Genomic DNA, 20,382 nt, shown 5'->3' on the forward strand with positions numbered 1-20,382 from the left:
AAACAACACTTCGCGACTACCCACGCGCTCGTCCATCTGCTGGGTGTGGGCAGCGCTCGGAGCGCAGGAAGCCGAGGTCCCACACACAAATACGGTGCATCCTTCCACCGGTTCCCCCGCCGGGAAGGAGGGTATTTCCGGCGTTGCTCAGAATCGCGCAAGCGCACTGCTCCGATTACGCCCACCCCACACAGTCTCGCGAAGCCGGAAGTGGGCCGGCTGCGGCTTCGGTGACTCACCGTGAACTACAATTCCCGGCATGCCATGCGAAACATGGTCTGCGTCCGGGTAACCTAAAGAGAACTACATTTCCCGTCGGACTACGTGAGACGCGGCTCGCGGCGGGGCAATCGGTCTCGGACTACAGGTCCCGACGTGCTATCTGCTGCGTTTCCCGCGCCCAGGGGAGGGCGCGCCGACGCGGGAGCTCCGGACGTGAGGCATGAGCGGCGCCCTCCCCCGGCCCGCGCGCGACCAGCCGCCTTCCCGAGCTAGGGTTGCGCGGCACGGGGCCTAGCGGCGGGCATCAAAACCCTCGGCATTTTGGTGGCAGGGGAGGGCCGCGCCGGGCAACCGGGGAGGGCGGCGGCCGCCATGGAGGTGAGCGGGCCGGAGGACGACCCCTTCCTATCGCAGCTGCACCAGGTGCAGTGCCCCGTGTGCCAGCAGATGATGCCCGCCGCGCACATCAACTCGCACCTGGACCGATGCCTACTGCTGCACCCCGCGGGGCACGCAGAGCCCACAGCCGGGCCCCACCGCGCCGGAGAGCGGGCCAAGGGGTCCTCGCCGCCCGGTGCCAAGAGGCGGCGGCTGTCGGAAAGCTCGGCACTGAAGCAGCCGGCGACCCCGACGGCGGCCGAGAGCAGCGAGGGCGAGGGCGAAGAGGGCGACGACGGCGGCGAGACCGAGAGCCGGGAGAGCTACGACGCGCCGCCGACGCCCAGCGGGGCCCGCCTCATCCCCGACTTCCCCGTGGCCCGCTCCAGCAGCCCCGCGCGGAAGGGGTCGGGGAAGCGGCCCGCGGCTGCCGCCGCGGCGGGCAGCGCGTCTCCCCGCAGCTGGGATGAGGCGGAGGCGCCGGAGGAGGAGGCGGGCGGCGATGGCGACGGCGAGGGAGACGGCGACGCGGACGTGGACGGCGAGGACGACCCGGGGCACTGGGACGCGGACGCCGCCGACGCCGCGTTCGGGGCCAGCGCGGGCCGCGCGCATCCGCGGGCGCTCGCGGCGGAGGAGATCCGGCAGATGCTGGAGGGCAAGCCGCTGGCGGACAAGATGCGCCCGGACACACTGCAGGACTACATTGGGCAGAGCCGGGCCGTGGGGCAGGACACGCTGCTCCGGTCGCTGCTGGAGACCAACGAGATCCCCTCGCTCATCCTGTGGGGTCCGCCGGGCTGCGGCAAGGTGAGTGCCGCCCGGGCCGGGGGACCTGAGCCGCGCTGTCACCGGCCAGGTGGGGGTGCAACCACCCCCCAGCACCCCCGACCCCTCACGGGAGAGGGCGCGCGATGCCACGTCCCCGAGTGGAGGCCGTGTTGGGCGTGTTAACGACACACATTCACCCACCCAATTCCTGAGACACTTGGCTGGGCGTTTTCTAAAAAGAAGATGTCTATGAATACTAGACTGTATGCAAAGATGTGGATTCAAATTCCATATACTTTTGTGTTGCATTGGTTTTCTCTCAATCTTGGTTTTTACTTACCTAATAATCCAAGGAAATAGTATGTGGGGAAAATTGGAAAGGAAAATCTATGTACATATGAAAGAAAAGTAATTGCATTTTTTTTTCTGTTGTGCTTCCTTCTCCACTAGTTGTTGATTTAAGAGTGAATTTCAGAATTCATATGAAATGTCTCTCAGTGCATGTCATTTCCATTAAACATTTACATAGGTTTTCTCATACTGTTTGAAGGAGCACCAGTACCTTTTGGGGGGTTCCTCTGGCCCAAGTCCAGAGGAAGGTAGCAAAGATAAGATCTTACGGGTTTAGAGATTGTGTCATTTTAAGAACACTTGAGAAAAAAATGTAGAAGTGGGTAATCCTGGAAAGAGGAGGTGCTTAACTGTTGGATGCTCTTCTTTGCATAGAAGAGGAAGACTCAGAATGTAAAGAGCTTTCCTAGCTTTGAGGTTCAGACTCTTTCCTGCACAGAGCATTCAAGGTTTTTCTCATATTTTTCTTTCAATCTTCATTTCTTTACCACACCTCTCCTCCAGGTCCCAGAGTGCATCACTCTCTTTCTATGTCTTATTTGTATTCATGTCCTTTTGGCCAGGCATAAGTCACATGTGTGTGTCCTGAAAATTGAACCCAGTATTTTGCATATGCTAAGCATGCACTCAATCTCTGAGCTACACCTTCCACCTTAATTAATAATTCCATGATAGTAGAGTTGTTGACATCTGCCCTGCTCCTTGTAATTGTTACCCCGTTCAGGAGCATTGGTAGTAATTTTAAAGTTTTTACATAACAACATAAGAATGGATAATCATATTTGATGGTCCCAGACTGCAAGACAGAAGTCTGCAGGGAAACATGGGCAAGTTATTGAAGATTTAGTGCAATAGAATTTCTACTGGCCACTCATCAAGGTAGTTGGTGATCACAGCTTAAGTGACATGGACCCTGAGTCTGAAAAGCAGGTAAGCTGGGATTTGCTAAGCAGCAACCATGTGTCTAATGGTGCTATACAAAGTATTTCTTCCGGACATTAGTGGCTCATGACTGTAATCCTAGTATGCAGGAGGCTGAGATCTGATGATAGCAGTTTAAAGCCAGGCTAGGCAGAAAAGTCTGTGGTACTTTTTTTTTTTGGCCAGTCAGGGCCTGGGCACTGTCTCTGGGCTTTCTCAAGGCTAGTACTCTACCACTTGAACCACAGCACCACTTCTGGCTTTTTCTGTGTATGTGACACTAAGGAATCTAACGCAGGGCTTGGAGCATGCCAGGCAAGCACTCTTACCACTAGGCCATGCTCCCAGCCCCTGTGGAACTTTTTTTTTTTAATCTCCAAGTAACCACCAAAAAGGTGGAAGTGGAGCTGTAGCTCAAGTGGTAGAGTTCTAGCCTTAAGCCAAAAAGCTCAGGGACACCTCTCCGACCTTGAGTTCAAGCCCCATGAACAGCACAGAAAAATAAAGTATCCTCTGTTCAGGAACAGAATTATTCCTCTCACTAAAGACTCCCTCTTTTCTTTTTTTCCTGTCTTCATACTGTAGGGCTAATAATAATAATACAGCAGTGATATGTGCTGCTTCTAATTTCCTTTCAAGAGTGGACATTCAGGAGTAGGCTGCTGTCATCTCAGGGGCTGGGGAGTTACTGGCTCTCAACTTGGAGACTATTCACTCCTTTTCTGTTGAGCTTCCCAGTCCAGCTCCAGTTCTAAGATCTGTTCTATCCCGTGTCCTTCAACTGTAGGCTCTCTTGGCAAAAGGAGGGAGAATTTTCTCTTTGGTGAGGGGTCACAGCTGTTACCCAGCCTCTGCTAAGTCAAGACAGTTGTTCTTCACTGGGATTCCAAAGATCTTAGAGTTCCCATTAAAGGAATCACAAGGGTTAGGGACAAATGAGGAAAGGTCAGGATTAGCCTAATAGTTAGCTACTTTCTTGCTTTATTTTTAATTCAGATCATATCTGTGCCTCTGAACATTCTTCAGAGTTCAAGTTGCTTGATAAATAGTGTTGATACTGCTTGTAATACCCACAGGTGCTGCTCCCTTTGTTTGATAAGTGTTTCAAATTGTGTGTGTCATCTTTTCTAGACCACCTTGGCTCACATAATAGCCAACAACAGCAAGAAACATAGCATAAGATTTGTGAAATTGTCTGCAACAAATGCCAAGACAAATGATGTGCGAGATGTCATAAAACAAGCTCAAAATGAAAAGAGCTTTTTCAAAAGGAAAACTATCCTTTTTATTGATGAGATTCATCGGTTCAATAAATCTCAGCAGGTATATTAACTTCCTTTTCTGTGTTATGGTAATTGTGTACATCAAATAGAGCTTCTGAGATCACTTTGAAAAGTACAAAGTGCTTTACTAATGTTAGAGACATGTTATTATTAACTGTATATAAAAAGGCATAAGCTTGTCAGTCTACTCCTTCCACACTTTCTTATGTTTTGATAATAAGAGAACTCAGTCTGCTGTTAATAAAATGCTTGCTATATCTCTGAACTCTCCATAATCAGAAAAGTACCTTTGGATTACTTCCAAGTTTTAGAGAATTTTAACTTAAAATATTGGAAGTTTCTGTGAACATTTGAACTTGATTTTTAAGCTTAGTAAGGGTTTTTTCCCTCTATTATGTGCTTTCAAACTTGAAATCTTATTATCTGTGCCTTCAGGCTCTTACTCAGGTGACTGTTCCAAGATCTTGTCATTATATTTCAATAGCTTCCAGAAATAAAAGCAAACTATTTTTATGAACAAAGCCACTTTGGAGATTTTTCTAAATATTAAAACATTTTAGGCATATTTTTTCTTTGATCTATTTTGTTGATTTTAATTGTGCTAGAACTGTCTCACAAAACTCATAAACTTTCTCCTGAACTGAATCTTTTTAGGAAGAAGACTTCAAAGAGTTCTTCTTGGCATTCTAGGTTTTATATGGGCCCATTGATTTACCTTAACATTTTCCAATAAGAAAATACCTTCTAGTTACATATTCACCAATTTTGTTAGGAAGAATAACACTATAGCTAAGTACTTGTACTGGAAAAATTTTAGAATAGTAATGTTTTTGAAGCCTAGCATTGAACAGAGAGAGATAGTTTTTTTAAGTTAAGTCATTTATGTTGAAACTAATTCTACTCAGAGGTATTCTGTAAAGCAAGAGGTCAGACTTAGACATTGGCATCCAAGTCATGTTTAGTTTAGGCTTAAAAACCAAGAATAATACTCTTCCAAAGGCATACATTCTAAAGGTAGAAATTAGGAAAATAAAATAGCCAACTTACGTGGAATTCTGCAGGTGGCTACTGACTGGAATCACTTACTTCTGTTTTCCTTTCATGATTAGGACACTTTCCTTCCTCATGTGGAATGTGGGACGATCACGCTGATTGGGGCAACCACTGAAAACCCTTCCTTCCAGGTCAACGCTGCTCTTTTGAGCCGCTGTCGGGTGATTGTTCTTGAGAAGCTTCCAGTAGAGGCAATGGTGACTGTTTTAATGAGAGCAATCAACTCTCTGGGAATCCATGTCCTAGACTCTAGCCGTCCCCCTGACCCTCTGAGCCACAGCAGCAACAGCAGCTCTGAGTAAGTTGACAGTGTGCAAGGCTAGGGGGCCTACACTTCCCAGAGAGTCTGGCAGGGGGCCAGAAAGGGCTGAGCCTCAGCCAAGATTGGTGGGAATGCAAAGAAATGTTAGTCTGCCTGTAATGAAAATAAAAGTGAAAAGACTTGCTGCTTTTACCAACAAGTAGATCTTCTCAAACCTTTCCTTTTTAGATGCATTTACTAGCTTCTAATGGATGTATTTATAATCCTTCAAGCTTTATTTAGTATTGCTTTGTTACTTTAGTTTTGGGGTGTTTGTATTTTTGCTTAGGGTTCTTCTAATTTACTGTTTTGAGACCTCAGAAAACTATGAGAAGACTGGATTATTTTAAAGAATTTGGGTAGAACAAACTGGTACTTCCTAGGCTTAATTTGTAAGTCTTTGGAGGTAAGAAATAGATCTAAATCTCTGCCCTGAAGTTTATTATTTTTAAATAGTAAATATTAATGTAATTATAATCATGCAATTAAATAGTTGGCATACATGAAAAACCAAACTTAGCTTCATAAAAGCAAAGGAATTTTAATAGAAAATGGCATTCCTTCTGGTGACTAGTTCTGCACTTAGGAGCACCACATGAGTTCAGTTATGCAGAGTATACATGTAATGGATCATCAGTTTGGTTTCCTGGGTCAGAGGTTTTCCTTTATCAGAACATACTCAGCAAAAAGTCATTTTCCTCCCTGTTGGCTGGAATAATGCCCTGGAACACAACCTGGTTTGAGGACAGCCCATTGCCCTCAGGCTTTGGACTACACAGCTGCTTGTGTCTGTCCTGAGGCCAAGTTCTGGAGCCACTTTTCTGTGAGGATTAACACACAGGCATAGTTGCTGGCTCAGGTTTAGGTTTCAGCAGTCCCTCCTCATGTTTAGCCTCTCCCATTTGTTTCAGTCTCAGATGTGGAGTGAGTATTGCCATGTCTCATGAAAGCCTTACATTTGTTCATGGGACCCTGGGCAGAAAAAAGTTGGCCTCATTTTGGAATACAGTAGTACTCTGACCATAGGACTATGGCCGGAAATGAGGTATGGAACCTGTTGGTGTCGTTGGTCTGGTGTGCTCATACTCAGGAACCTGTTGTAGGTTAGACACTTGTCAAGATCTGGGAAGGAGCTACTGCTAGATCATGTGTGGAGTACAGTCATCCCTTATCTGCATGGGTAGTTGGTTCTGTGAACCCTGCAGATATAAATTTTTGTAGACACTCAAGTCCCTAATATCAAAAGATGAAATGTTTACATAGAACTTAGGCACATCTTCCCATATGCTTTAGTTCATCTTTACACTATCGTATTTTTTTCTGTTGATCTTGTAGCACTTAGGATACACTTGGCCCAACTTATGCTAGGGGTAAGTATTCTGCCACTGAATCCTTAGCACCTCTAGATGACTTACAATAATGAATATAATTAAATTCTCTGTATTGGTTACAGGAAAAAGATTCAAACATGTACAATATAGGTCTGTCTTAAAAATTTTTTTTCAACCTGAGATTAGTTAGAACTTGTGGATACAAAGGGCCAACAACAGCTTTTCTGTAATGAAATTCTCATCATAGACTTATTAGCTGTGGTAAAGATAAATTGAAAAAGAAAGGGAATTTTTTTTAACATTTCTGTGTATTTTTTGTGTGTTATGATTAGCATAGCTCCCTACAGCTTCATATCCTCTAATTTAGAATAATTATTTGGTTCATGTCATATTTTCATAAAATTGAGTTTTTCAGATTTTCCCCCTTCCCCAGTCACTATTCTGCCATAATTCAACTGAAATAAGGTCAGCAGAATTGTGGAGCATCAGGGAAAGAACATTCTTGCATTTTTGAAAATATTTCCAGGGAAGTAGAACTGTGGCTCAACTGATAAAGTGCTCACCTTGAGTAAAAGAAGCTCAGGGACAGTGAGTGCCTAGGCCACCCCCAAGACTGGCAAAAAAAAAAAAAATTCCAGCCAGGCAACTATGCCTTACACCTGTTATCCTAGCTGAGGTCTGAGGATCACAGTTCAAAGCCAGCCTGGGCAGAAAAGTCCTGGAGACTCCAATCTTTAATATACTACTTAGAAAAAGGCAGAAGTAGTACTGTAGCCCAAGTGGTATAATGCTAGCCTTAAGCATAAAAAGGCTCAGGGACAGTGCCCAGGCCCTAAGTTCAAGCCCTATGACCAGCAAGGGGGAATATATATTAATATATATATAAAAAAAGTAAGAGCTGGGTGTATGATTCAAGTGCAAGAGATCTGCCTAACAAGCTTGAGAACCTTAGTTAAACCCCAGAACCACCAAAAACATAAAAGATTTCAAGGAAATTAGCAAGCACTAATGTTTGAAAGCATTCATGAAAGAATTAAATTTTTTAGTTACTGAAACACATATAAGTCAGTGATTCTGAATCTAGTAAAATTAAAGATCAGTCAGAATATGTCTCATAGCCAATAGAAGGATTTTTCCACTGTCACTTATTTAGAATTGCTCCTGTGTAACCCTTTCCCTTCTTTATCTCTTGCTCATTTATGTCCCCCACCTACCTGAGCAAGCTAAGATCTCAGGGACTCATTTTTCTCTATAACCCCATACTTTATCTAGCTTGTGCTGTGTTCTTTGTAACTGGTTCATGAGTGAATAAATCCTAACTCTCAGGACACAAAATGTAGCTTATTTCTATATTTTTGGCAAAGTCCAACATAAGGGATAATTACCCTTAGTATCAAGAGCCTTTTTCTTAAGTACCATTGCTCTTTCTTCAGCAGCAAGAAGCAAAGCAAAAATGAATTACTCAACTGAGATTCATTAATTTGACTACTTGCTAGAATTCTGTCAAGATTTGGGAGATGTTTCAGGTCATAGAATAAACCTTGCATTTTAACTGACTTCTTTCCTTCTTGAAAGAAGTAACCAGAATCTCATGGCTATGAGTAGAGTAGATTTTGTTGTCTCTTAATTGTTGTGGGAAAAATTTTACTTTCAAATCCCTACTGCCTGGCATTAGCACATAAATCTGGTTACATTGATGTAGCCAGAAGAGAAGACTCTTAAGTTCAGGAATTCATTTCTGTGGAAAGCAGTGAGTATACATTGTGTTGTTGTATTTTGGTGCCCTAGGTAGCAACTAGAACATGTACACAGAAATGTTAGTCTGAAGATTGCATGAGAGGTAAAGTTAACCAAGTTGCAGCTTTCACTTTTCTTGTTTGTACTTGAGCTGGGAAGCTAACACAGTCTGCACATGAATATTCCCACTAGAGTACACTGAAAGAGGGGTGAGATACCAGCATTCCTGCAAATAAGCTGAACTATAACCCCAGCCCAAATATTTTTTTAAAATAGTTACCTCCTGTATTTGTTTATTTAAGTAGAAATGGGAGGTCCTGTATACTCTAGGCATTGGTTAAGGATTGCAAAGCACATTCCTATGAGGGCATGCATGAGGTAGGATCAAGGCTGCTGAGCAGATAACTTGTAGACTGAGCTGGGATTGGGCTGTGTGTGCAGAGGGACGTAGGGTGTAGAGAGTAGGCATCTATAACCTGATAAGGGGATACCAACTTGACTTTTCAAGGACTAGAACAATTAGATAAGGTAGAAAGGTCCTTATATTTGCTATGGTTCTTTACCTTATACGGCTAATAAACAGTTTTCGTGTTTTTGCCCTATAAATGTATTTTATGGGCCAAGAGCATGGCCTAGCAGTAGATTGCTTGCCTAGTATGCATGAAGACCGTAGTTTGATTCCTTGGTACCACATACATAGAAAAGGCCAGACGTGGTGCTGTGGTTTAAGTGGTATTGCGCTAGCCTTTAGAAAACCCAAAGGCAATGCTCAGACCCTGAGTTCAAGCACCAGGACTGCCAAAAAAAAGAAATGCATTTTGCTCATATGATACAGGATACTGCATAAATTTGGGAGTCCAGAAAGGAATTCTGTGACCTCTAGTATGGTGACCCTCTGTTATGGAAAATGAGAAGGTAAACCAACCTTTATTCATCCTGCAGTACAGACTACTCTAAATGATCAAAGATCCTCAGATCACCAAAATGTCTTCAAAACACCCTGAAGCCGGGCGCCGTGGCCCGCGCCTGTAATCCCAGCTTCTTGGGAGGCTGAGGCCGGCTGATCGAGGATGCCCAGGAGTTCGGGGCTACGGCGCTGCACCGGCCTGGCACCAACATGGGGAGCCCGGGGGTATCAGGTTGTCTAAGGAGGGGGGACCCGACCCAGGCCAGATACGGAGCAGGTCAAAACACCCTGAAAAAATTGTTTGGGGACCTAATGGAGCCTTTATTAAAGTTTTGGGTTTTTTTTTTTTAAATTATTACTTCGTAAAACAGTATAATTTACTGACCATAGGGCATCTGGTGTTCTGTTTCACACAGTTTATATGAGTGAATTTTCACAGTGAGGTACCCTTGTGGCTCATAAGATAGAGTACTATACCATTCAGTATGTGATTTGTAGTAAAATACTTCATGATTCATGAGATAGTGAAATCTTAGAAGATCTGGTCAGTTTCTGCTCTCCAAAATGTTTCATTAACAATACTTTTTCAGAATCAGAGGCAAAAGCCTTGATCTAAGGTAGCTTTTCAGTCAGCCTTGCCAAGAAATTTACTTAAGATATGCTGCAGAATAAGTGTGTGACCTGAGTGTGACAATAGCACTGATTGTGTTACAGGCCCTCTGTGTTCATAGAAGATAAAGCTATAGACACCCTGGCATATCTCAGTGATGGGGATGCCCGCACTGGCTTGAATGGACTGCAGCTAGCAGTGCTGGCCAGGTTGAGCTCTAGGAAGATGTTCTGCAAGAAGAGTGGACAAACCTATTCTCCCAGTAGAGTTCTGGTCACTGAGAATGATGTGAAGGAAGGCCTCCAGAGGTCCCACATTCTATATGATCGAGCAGGTGAGTAATTGAAATGTGGAGAGAGTAAAACTAGGGAAATAAGTATGCACACAGCAGGCTCTTTGCTAGGTGTCTAATCTTCTGCTGGGTCCAAAGCTTGTCCTTCATATTCAGTCGGTTTTGTATATAGAATTAAACCTCACAGGGGCTAATTACTTTCTTGAATAAAGGCCTAAAGCAGACATTCCTAGGGTAAGAATCAAGATTATTATCTCCATTTAACTCCTAGAAAATGGGAATTGGGACTGTAGCTGAAGGGTTAAAGAAGTAGCCTTGAGCTGAAGAGCTCAGGGACAATGCCCAGGCCTATGGGTAGGGCAGTAGCCTTGATCTGAGGAGCTCAGGGACAGTGCCCCAGCCCAGAGTTCAAGCCCCCATGACAAAAAAAAAGAAGAGGACCTTGAGGTTTGAAGTTTTAGACTTCTCTGTCATTTAGAAACTTGTTTGCTATTTCCCATTCCTCACTAGTAGACTTTAGTTGACAGTGAGTAGTAATTGTTGACATGTCAGTAACAAGAAAGCTTTTGCAGTAAATAACTTCGTTCTCTTGAAAGTTAAATTCTTTATATCTAGAACCTAAGCTAAAAGTTAAGTTTTCTAAGTTGATACTTTTGTTTTATAGTAGCTTTTCTGAAAATTTAGTTGTAGTATGCATGGGACTTCATTTATGGATGGTATATTTGGGACAGACATCCCAATTTATGAAATTCTTGAGCTAGCAATGTTAAATATTGCCAAGTATGGCACATTTGGGGTTTTTGTTTGTTCATCTGGTTGGTTGGTTGGTTTTGTTTTGTGTTTTGTGCTGGCTGTGGGGCTTGAACTCAGGGCCTGAGTGCTATCCCTGAACTTCTTTTTTTTTTTTTTTTTTGCTCAAAGATAGCTCTCTACCACTTGAGTCACAGTTCACTTCTGTTTTTTTGTTTTGTTATGTTTTGGTAGTTTATTGGCGACAACAGTCTCATGGACTTTCCTACCTGGGCTGGCTGCTAACCATGATCCTCAGGTCTCAGTCTTCTTGAGTAGCTAGGATTACAGCTACTAATACCATGCATGTTTCTTCTTTTTTATGAAAGCGTTGGGAGATGAAGATAATTTACTATAGATTAGGCTAAACTCTGGTACTTTAACATTTGTATGACTCTGTAGTCTTAGTGCAGTAAGTGGAAAACCTTTTCTAAACCTTTAAAAATCCTTCCAGAAAAGGAAGCTGATAAAGATAACTGCTGGCCTCTAGTGACTATGCTGTCTCTGCTATTTCCCAATGGTGGGAAGTACTAGCTAGAGAAGGGCTGAAAGGACTGAAGAGTGACTAGTCCCAGGCACCACTTCTCCTGAGTGAACTTGCTTATTGCTCGTTCTAGAGTAATTGGAGCTCTATATAGTCTTATTACCCTTTGGCTAGTGGGATTGCGGGGTGTTAATTAATGCTAAAAGCACACTGGATATATTGAACACACAATCCTATAGGTGTTCTGACCAGCACATTCCTCTCTCCAGGAGCCTACTCACATAGTCAGCACTCCCTTGTACTCTTGAAAGTCATGTCAGTGCTTGAAAAGTAAAATACTTAGATGTAAACCTTTTAAGAAGTAAAAATAGGATATTAAAATAAACTACCTTCTATTTTGAAACTTTTAGAAATCTGTAATAATCAAGTTTTAGTGGATATCAGTTCCAGTAGTGACACTGATTTTCGAGTGTCAGTTTGGCTAGCCATCAAGATCAAGTCCTTCACTACTGTCCACGTGTGCCACAACAGCCCTGCCATGCAGTCACTGAACTCACCTGCGTGTGTGCTACTGAGAAGAGTTAACCATTGTTTAGTCCTAGGGAGCCAGGGGCATTGGGTATCACCTTGATTCAAGCTCTTCTCTGTCAGCTCTTCTCTTACAGGTTCCATAAAAAAGAGTTATAGAAGTGTTGCCCTGGGAACCTGGTAGATTTGATTCTTAGGGGTTTTTTTTATAACTCCACTGAGACAGACGTCTCACCCTGAGTCTGTATTGTTTGTTTTAAAGTCAAGTAATACATAGTTTCTCACTAGGAGGATTCTGTAAGAACTTTCTACATCAGAGCAGAGAACTTTGCAAATGAGAACAAGTTTTCTGTATAAATAATGTGAAATTTCCAGTTTTAAAAAGCAAAACTAAAGAGCAGTATAAGAAAACAGCAGAAGCTAACCTTGATACCATGTTTTAGTAATGTTTGCTGTGTGCCAGGCCTGTATTATTTAAAACAACATTATGAGGTATAGCTGGTCTTGGTCACCACTTTTACCATTGAGAACCTTGGGGCATAAAGAAGATCCTCAACTTGCCCATGGATGATGAGTTTGGGATTCAAGCCCAATCTATTTGGTTCCAGAACCCATGGTTTGGCCCACTGTGGGATTATGTCTTTCACTGACAAAGTAAAGCTGAATGAATAGTATAACAGCTGACAGAAAGTAGGCTTGAGATGGTTCCTTCCACCTATCCATACTCATATTTTGGCTAAGCCTGGTCCTGTTGTGGAGCGTAGCAAAGCAACGAGTTTCAGGCTAAGATGGTGGGGGCAGGGCTAGAACCACGTGGATCACCTAGGACACTTTCCCAACCAGAAGGAATACTCAGTTTGTCCACAGAAATCTAGTGTCTGGGCTAGCCATCCATCTTCTCAAAACCTGAGTTATTAAGGCTCTGCCATCAGCTTTTTGAGTGTTTCCTCTTTGGCCAGCATCGTGTCACTTGCTCTCATTTCTACCTGACGACCAAGTGTCATCTTACCAGCTGCTAGGATTTGTTCCTGCAGCCCAAGTTCTGCCCAGAATACAGTTTTGCTGTTAACATGGCTTAGGATGAGCAGAGACCAGGTGCTTCTCTAGGACTCAGAAGAACAGTACCCTATGTCTTCTTGGGAGACAGTGTTCTCTGTGTTCTCTTCTTGCTCTTCTGTGAAAGAGTAGTCAGAGAGTTGAGAAATGTATGCAAGTGCCACTGCTTATTTTTGTAATCATTTACCTATTATTTCCTCCCTTTAAATGTGTATTTTGCAAAGTACTGATTTTTTTTGGGGGGGGGTGAGGGTGAGTGACAATATTGTCAGGGTGAGTGCTCCTTATCCATGGACCCATACCAATCCTCTTGAGATTCTGCCATGTAAGTAATCCCATACCAAGGCTGTAGTATAAATGACCACTGGCTTTGAGAATTAGGCAACTGGAAATGACATAGAGAAACAAATGGACTGTAACAGCTGCCCTACCACTCTTTTCTCTATTCTAGTGTCTATGTCTAGGCCCACAGCAGTTCTCCTCAAATAGACTTACTAGGGCAGAGGATGAGACTAGGATATTTGAGTGTTTTTCCCTCCACCCCTTGTTTCTGGCCAACCCACTGCAGTGGAAGAGTTACTTTTCAAAGTGCCCTGCCCCTTCCCTCCCCTTGCCTCTTGTCTCTGAATACACTAGATGTGAACAGCTACACAGGTTCCTCCATCTTCTTCCCCTGTATGGACATGTACCCTACTGTACAGACATCAGCCATGGGGCTGAGCCAGGCTTTGTACCCTAATAAGAGGTTTGAAGGCAGTTGTCAAGTCCTATCCTCCCCAGTGCTCCTAGCAGCCCAGGCCTCTCACTGTAACCCATTTAAATGGTGCTCTCTCTGGTATACAGGAGAAGAACACTATAACTGCATTTCTGCCCTGCACAAGGCCATGCGAGGCTCTGACCAGAATGCCTCCCTCTACTGGCTGGCACGCATGCTCGAGGGAGGGGAGGACCCACTCTACGTAGCAAGGAGGCTGGTGAGGTTCGCCAGTGAGGACATAGGTGAGTGTGATGGAAGATCACAGGAGGGTGGGTAATGTGAGGGAGGAAGAAGCTTCTTTTGGACTAAAAATATCATTAGATCCTACTGGACACGAAGAAGGAAGCTTTAAAAAAAAACTGAGCAGGAACTCAGTTATCTATTTCATGGTGTGTGGCTGTGTTCATGAAGTCACCATTTTCTGTTTCCCCTTCAGGAATTTCTTTTTAAACACAAATGGCTGTTTAATGTATTGAAATAACAAAAGATAAGCTTTTGAGTTTGCTTTGCAGATCAATACTAAGGTTTTCATTGGACCTTTCCCGAGGCAGAAATGGATGACATTTTAAACAAAGATTAGCAAGGTACTGGTGGCTCATCTCTGTAATCCTAGCTACTTAGGAGGCTGAGATAGTAGTTCAAAGCTGGCCTCACCAGAAAAGCCCATGAGACTCCCATCTCCAATTAAGTCCCCTGAAAAAGCCAGAAGTGGAGCTGTGGTTCAAGTGATAGATCACTAGCCTTGAGCATAAAAGGTCAGGGCCAGTGCCCAGGCTCTGAGTTCATACCCACCCCAGGATTGACACAAAAAAGTAAAATTAAAAAATGAAAACGAAAACAAAGATCAAACAAGCTTTACTTTTCTCTGTTCTTTGCAAATGTTTTGTTTTTAATGTGTATGTCCTTGTGAGTTTCTTCATGGCCTTTGCTCCTTATGTTTGTTGTACATAGTGTTTTTCTTACTAGATAACAAAGTTTTTTGTCCACAAGAAGGTAATTTTTGACACTCTTTAAGTATTTCTTCAGTATACTATGTCAGAAAAATCACTCTTTTACTAAATGGGACTTCATTGGTCACTAAGTCTATATACAATAATGGTTTCTGGTCACAGCAGCATGCATGCAGTTTGGAATGATGTGCATTTGACTTAAACTTTCCTTTGTCTCTCTGTGTGTGTGACAGGCCTGGCAGATCCGTCTGCATTAACACAAGCAGTTGCTGCCTACCAAGGCTGTCATTTTATAGGCATGCCCGAATGTGAGGTAAAGTAATCAGCTCATTTCTCTGTAAAACTTGTCTCTTTCTCTTGTGTTCTGTCCCTTTGTGGATTTGATATATGTTTTGCCTTCACCATTGGTTTATTGGGCCTACTGAGTAAGCTGCTTAGTTTTTAAATTCCTTTGTGTAGAGTCTTGGCCTTCTAGACAGATGAGACCTGAGTACAAATGGTACCAACAAGGTTATGTTTTCAGACTATATATAAGAATCCCAGAGCTCAAGGGAAATACTCTAGGCTGGGGTGGGGACAAGGGACAGAAAAGTTAGTTTTACTGAACAGAAAGCCTCTTTACTTTCACCTAATCATCTGGGTTTTTTTGTTTGTTTTTTTGTGGGTTTTTTTGGCCAGTCCGGGGCTTGAGCTCAGGGCCTGAGCACTTCCTTGGATCTTCTCAAGGCTAGAGCTCTACCACTTGAGGCTCAGCACCACTTCTGGCTTTTTGCTATGTATGTGGTACCGAAGAATTAAACCTGGGCCTTCGTGCATGCTAGGCAAGCACTCTACCACTAGGCCAAACTCCCAGCCCCAAATCATCTGTTTTTTATACAGTGAGTTTAAGAAAAAGTTCATATACCACAAAGTTATTCTGTTTAAAGGAGAAGCCCTGGTCTAGCTAACCTCAAGTGAATTTCTTTTCTCTGTGGTAGGTGGGTGTTCAGATGAGGTGAGAAGGATGAAAAAACATGGTGGGACTCAAATTAACTAGAGGGGTCATAAAGCACTCTGCCAAACAGGAAGTTTCTGGCATCATCCTAATAACATGTGCCTTTCTGCATCTAAGGTGCTTCTGGCCCAGTGCGTGGTCTATTTTGCCCGAGCCCCCAAGTCCATTGAGGTGTACAGCGCCTACAACAATGTCAAAGCCTGCCTGCGGAACCACCAGGGGCCCCTGCCCCCTGTTCCCCTGCACTTGAGGAATGCTCCCACCAGGCTGATGAAGGATTTGGGGTACAGCAAAGGCTACAAGTACAACCCCATGTACAGCGAGCCTGTGGACCAGGAATACCTGCCTGAGGAATTGAGAGGAGTTGATTTCTTCAAGCAGAGGCGATGCTGACTCTCAGGCAGTGGCAATAGAATGAGGATTCTGGCTTCAGGCAGGCCAGGAGGAAAAAGTCACTGGATATTGATGTTGGGTTGCCTGGTAGAAGTTAAAAAGAGACCAGCCTTTTGTACCAGAAACTTAAAGAGTTCTGTAGGCAGAGGTGGTTACTTCAACTAAATGTGTACCATTGAAATTTGTTCATTTGCACTCTGTGCAATGGTTATGCTTATGAAAATATCTGGCAGCTTTGTGCAATGAATTAATGTTATAAGGAATTATCTATTTTGTCATAGTATTTAAGTCATAATGTCATTTCAGAATTGAGTTCAGTAGGATTTTTTTCCTTTAAAAAATGTATATTCTGGGTAGTTTCAATTGGTAAAAAAAATAATGTAATTGTGATTTAATACTGCATAGTGTTTTGGGTATTTTTTTTATATGCAAAGGTCTTATGAGCCAATAAAACTATTTCAAAGTACTCTTCAGTTCTTTAATGTTTCTTCTGCCAGGAACCACTGTCATTCACCTATCATTTCAATAGTTATTATGAGCAATAAGTTGTCATAGATGAGAAGATTAAAGAGCATAGGAAGATGTAAGTGGGTCATTTGAAAATTGACTTTTTCACTTTGAGAGCATCTTGCTGTATTCACTCAGGTTGCCTAAACTTGTCATTGACCTGCCTCAGCCTCTTGAAGAGGGAGTGATTACAAGTGTGCACCACCATATCTAGCTAATTTTATTTTATTTATTTACTTATTTATTTATTGCCAGTCCTGGGCCTTGAACTCAGGGCCTGTGCACTGTCCTTGGGCTTCTCAAGACTAGAGCTCTCCAGTTGAACCACAGCACCACTTCTGGATTTTTTTTTTCTTTCTATGTATGTGATACCAAGGAATCAAACCCAGGTCTTTGTGCATGCTAGGCAAGCACTGTACTGCTAGGTCAATCTCCCAGCCCCAATTTTAATGTTTTTAGTAAAAGGACTACTTGTACATAGTTTGAAATGGCCTGTAAAAGACTTGGGTAATTCCTGGCCCATCTCCCTTCTAGTCCTTCTAGTCCTGTATTTCTTATTGCCTATTGTTTTTTTCATGAACATTCTATATGTTATATATGGATATATATCAGTATATATATATATGTCAGTATTTCTCAGCTTATATAATATGTAAGATATATAAATCCAAGTATTCCTCAGCTGATACTAACAGATAGATAGATAGATAGATAGATAGATAGATAGATAGATAGATTGCTCGATCGATCTCAGTATTCCCCAGCTTGTTTTCTTTGGATCAACTAATTCTCAGGCTTATACACCATTTTGTGTATGTTCTCACAAGAAGTTGTTGAGTCAGTTGTCTTTTTCCCCTTGATATAGGGTCTTCCTTGAAATCCTACTGTCACTCCAAAATAGCTGCCTCTCCCTTTCTCTTGAGTAAGATACCCTATTTTCTAGTTTCTCATGGTTTAGTGCACTATTTTAGTGCATCTAGTTTCATCAGCCTGCGTGGGTATGCATGCATGTACACACACACACACATACACGCACACTGCAGAGGCTTTGTGATCAGAGACCCTCCCAACTGCCTCCTCTTCCAGACGAGCTGTGATTTAGAGTTCAATTGTCATCTCAAGACTATCTTCATTGTCATCATGGAGGTTTCCTCTGCTCCAACGTGCATTGCCTCTTCAGATCACAGGGCTGGCAGAGGCCCCATATGTTTGGGCTCCTTGGTCAGACATCCTCCAGTGGTCTGGGTAGGAGAAAATGCCTAGGAGCATATCTCCCTTTGCATACCCTTTCTTTTGTGTACTTTCTAAGTCTCTGAGACATCTTCCCAATGTTGACCTTGACTGACCTCACTGAATTTTCTTCATCATCTTTGCAGTCTCCAATATCATGTTGCCATTATCTCCCTTGCTTATCCTATTTCTAAGGGTAAATAGAAGTTTTTAGATTCTTTCACTGAGGAGGAAATGAAATTAGATATACAGCCAACCTGTCAGTTTTGCTGATGGTTCATGAATGGATTCACAGCTCAGTGCTTCCTTCATTGAGGACACACACTTTTCAGTAAGTGTCCTTGTGATGGACCTGCAGGTACCATTAACTGGGAATGTGCATTTCTACTGCTCTGGCCTGTTTTCAAGGACAATACTATAGACATGGATGTGTGTTCCAAGCCAATGGACTGCAGCGCTTTCTTAGACCCTTTTACTAGACATGCAGCTCAGAGGATCATGTGTGAAAGAAACAGTGCCTGTCATCAGAGTACTGATAACTAAGAGGAAACAGTATGATTCCCAATGTCCTAAAAGGTGTTGACTATTATTGCACCATCAAATTTTGAAGTCAGGAAACACTTTTGTTGTGTATTTCATAAAAGTTAAATATAAAAAACAGAGTTCTTGGCTAGGAGTTGCCTAGAGGTTGAATGCTTGCCTAGCATGCATGAAGAGCAGGGTTTGATTCCTCAGTACCACACACATAGAAAAAGCTGGAAGTGGTGGTGTGGCTTAAGTGGTAGAGCTCTAGCTTTGAGAAAACCCAAGGACAGTGCTCAGGCCCTGAGTTCAAGGCCTGGGACTGGCAAAAAACAACAACAACAAAAAACCCAGTTCTTTATGTTTTGTTTTGGTTTTTTAAGGCAGGTCTGTGATACCTGAACTATAGCCTATGTAATAAGCATGAGTGTGAAAGTACATTCATCCAAATCTTAGAAAATCTCCTATGTCAGAGTTTCAGAGTATAGGGGCAGAACTTCCACCTGCTTTCAGCAGAATTTTGTCTAGTAGATGCAGGATTCTGTGTGAAACATTTAAGTATTATATATGTCCTCATTCTGCAGTCACCAAATACGGTGTTCACTTGAATTTACTGACAACTATGACATAATGAATGACTTGAAAAGGCTCATTTCAGTTAGTTCAAGAAAAAAATACCCTAAATTAATTCTAAATGAGAACTGTCCTTTCATATAAATGCCTCAGAGACTTGTGTATGTGTATGCCAATAATGGCATTTGAACTTGACCTCGTGCTCTCAAGCTTTTTTTTTTGCTCAAGGCTGGTGCTCTACCACTTCACCACCATAGCTCTAATTCCAGCTTTTTGCTGGTTAGTTGGAAATAGTGTCTAGGATATGTCCGCCCAAGTTGGCTTCAAACGTTGATTCTCACATTTCAACATCCTGAATAGCTAGGATTATACCAATGTTGGCTACTACCCACTCACCTCCACAGAGACCCGATTGTAAGCATCCTGGTAGACATTTCTAGATGTGATTACAGACAGTTCAAGCCCCCAAGAACATTTAAAACTTAAGTAGAATCAAGCAGAAATATTTTATAGTAGGGTTAACAAAGTATTAATAAAAAGCAACTGTTGTAAAGCTTTGTAGCACGTAAAAGTCTCATTAAAATGAAGAAGAGGTACTTGCTGTCCTGTATGCACAGGAGGCAGAGGCCAGCAGGGTCATAGGGTTACTGAAACATTCTCTGAGGTTACAATGTTCCAAAGGTATAGGGCGGGCTCAGGGGAGCATTATGGGATAGGATACATTTCCTCCAGGCTTGAAGAGGAAAAGAGTCCTAGATGGCAAGGGCCAAGGCCAGTGGTCTTTAATGAACTACAGCCTTGAATGAGTGTGTGTGTGTGTATACATGTAGGACTCAGAAGATGCTACATATCTGGAGAGGGAGAGGAGTACAACAAATAAGTGCAGGGTGAGATCAGTCTCCTCTTCTGACTTCTTATTTGTTAATGCCTCCTCCTGGCAGAAACTTCATCAGAAATTTCCCTGATGAAAAAGCAGGCTACCTTCTCAATGCTGTTCTGTGAGAATGTCTTTTGTGTGGTATTTATACTTTCCCTTGCTTTTTCAAACCATCCCTGATCTGCATCCGTCTGTACCCTGCAGGATGAAGATTTCGGCTCCCAGTCACCCAATCTACGCTCAAAATTTGGACATAGCAGAAAATCCAGAGAGTGAGAAAGTTGTCAACATCCCCTTGCTATATCTGGGATGAGTTTACCAAGTCAAGAAAAACACCAATGTTGTCATCCCCTCACTGTTCTTTCTTTCTGTCTTCAAATAATGATGATGAGGCCCACACTAGCAAGGTTTTTGATAAGAATGAACCCAGAGGATCTAAGAACTTTTGCATTACTAACGCACTGCTGTCAGCATCTTAGGATGTGAACTCTGATTTGCAGTTGGATATTCTGCTGTATTTGTTCCTTAAAGGAATGGAAGCCATCAAATGTCTCATAATTAAAAT

The 20,382-nt window shown here is 42.9% G+C and overlaps 1 protein-coding gene and 1 pseudogene across 4 annotated transcripts; both read left to right on the top strand.

Annotated features, from left to right (window-relative positions):
- Positions 1–441: 441 nt before the first annotated feature.
- Wrnip1 (WRN helicase interacting protein 1) lies at positions 442–20,151 on the top strand. Of its 4 annotated transcripts, XM_090356370.1 has the most exons (7): positions 443–1,410; positions 3,775–3,966; positions 5,036–5,277; positions 9,970–10,199; positions 13,858–14,013; positions 14,955–15,034; positions 15,833–16,568. In XM_090356370.1, the coding sequence occupies exons 1-7, from the start codon at positions 595–597 to the stop codon at positions 16,106–16,108; spliced, it is 1,992 nt and encodes a 663-aa protein (XP_090212496.1). In that variant the 5' UTR covers positions 443–594; the 3' UTR covers positions 16,109–16,568. The 4 variants fall into 4 exon arrangements, with proteins under 4 accessions (XP_090212499.1, XP_090212497.1, XP_090212498.1 ...); XM_090356373.1 differs by lacking the exons at positions 14,955–15,034; positions 15,833–16,568 and adding an exon at positions 20,022–20,151 and having other exon boundaries at positions 442–1,410; XM_090356371.1 differs by lacking the exon at positions 13,858–14,013 and having other exon boundaries at positions 442–1,410.
- On the top strand, positions 9,354–9,598 carry LOC150048394 (signal recognition particle RNA; annotated as a pseudogene).
- Positions 20,152–20,382: the final 231 nt, after the last annotated feature.

Source organism: Megascapheus bottae, chromosome 22 (genome assembly GCF_031878675.1).
Source record: "Megascapheus bottae isolate mThoBot1 chromosome 22, mThoBot2.hap1, whole genome shotgun sequence".
Taxonomy (NCBI): Eukaryota; Metazoa; Chordata; class Mammalia; order Rodentia; family Geomyidae; genus Megascapheus; species Megascapheus bottae.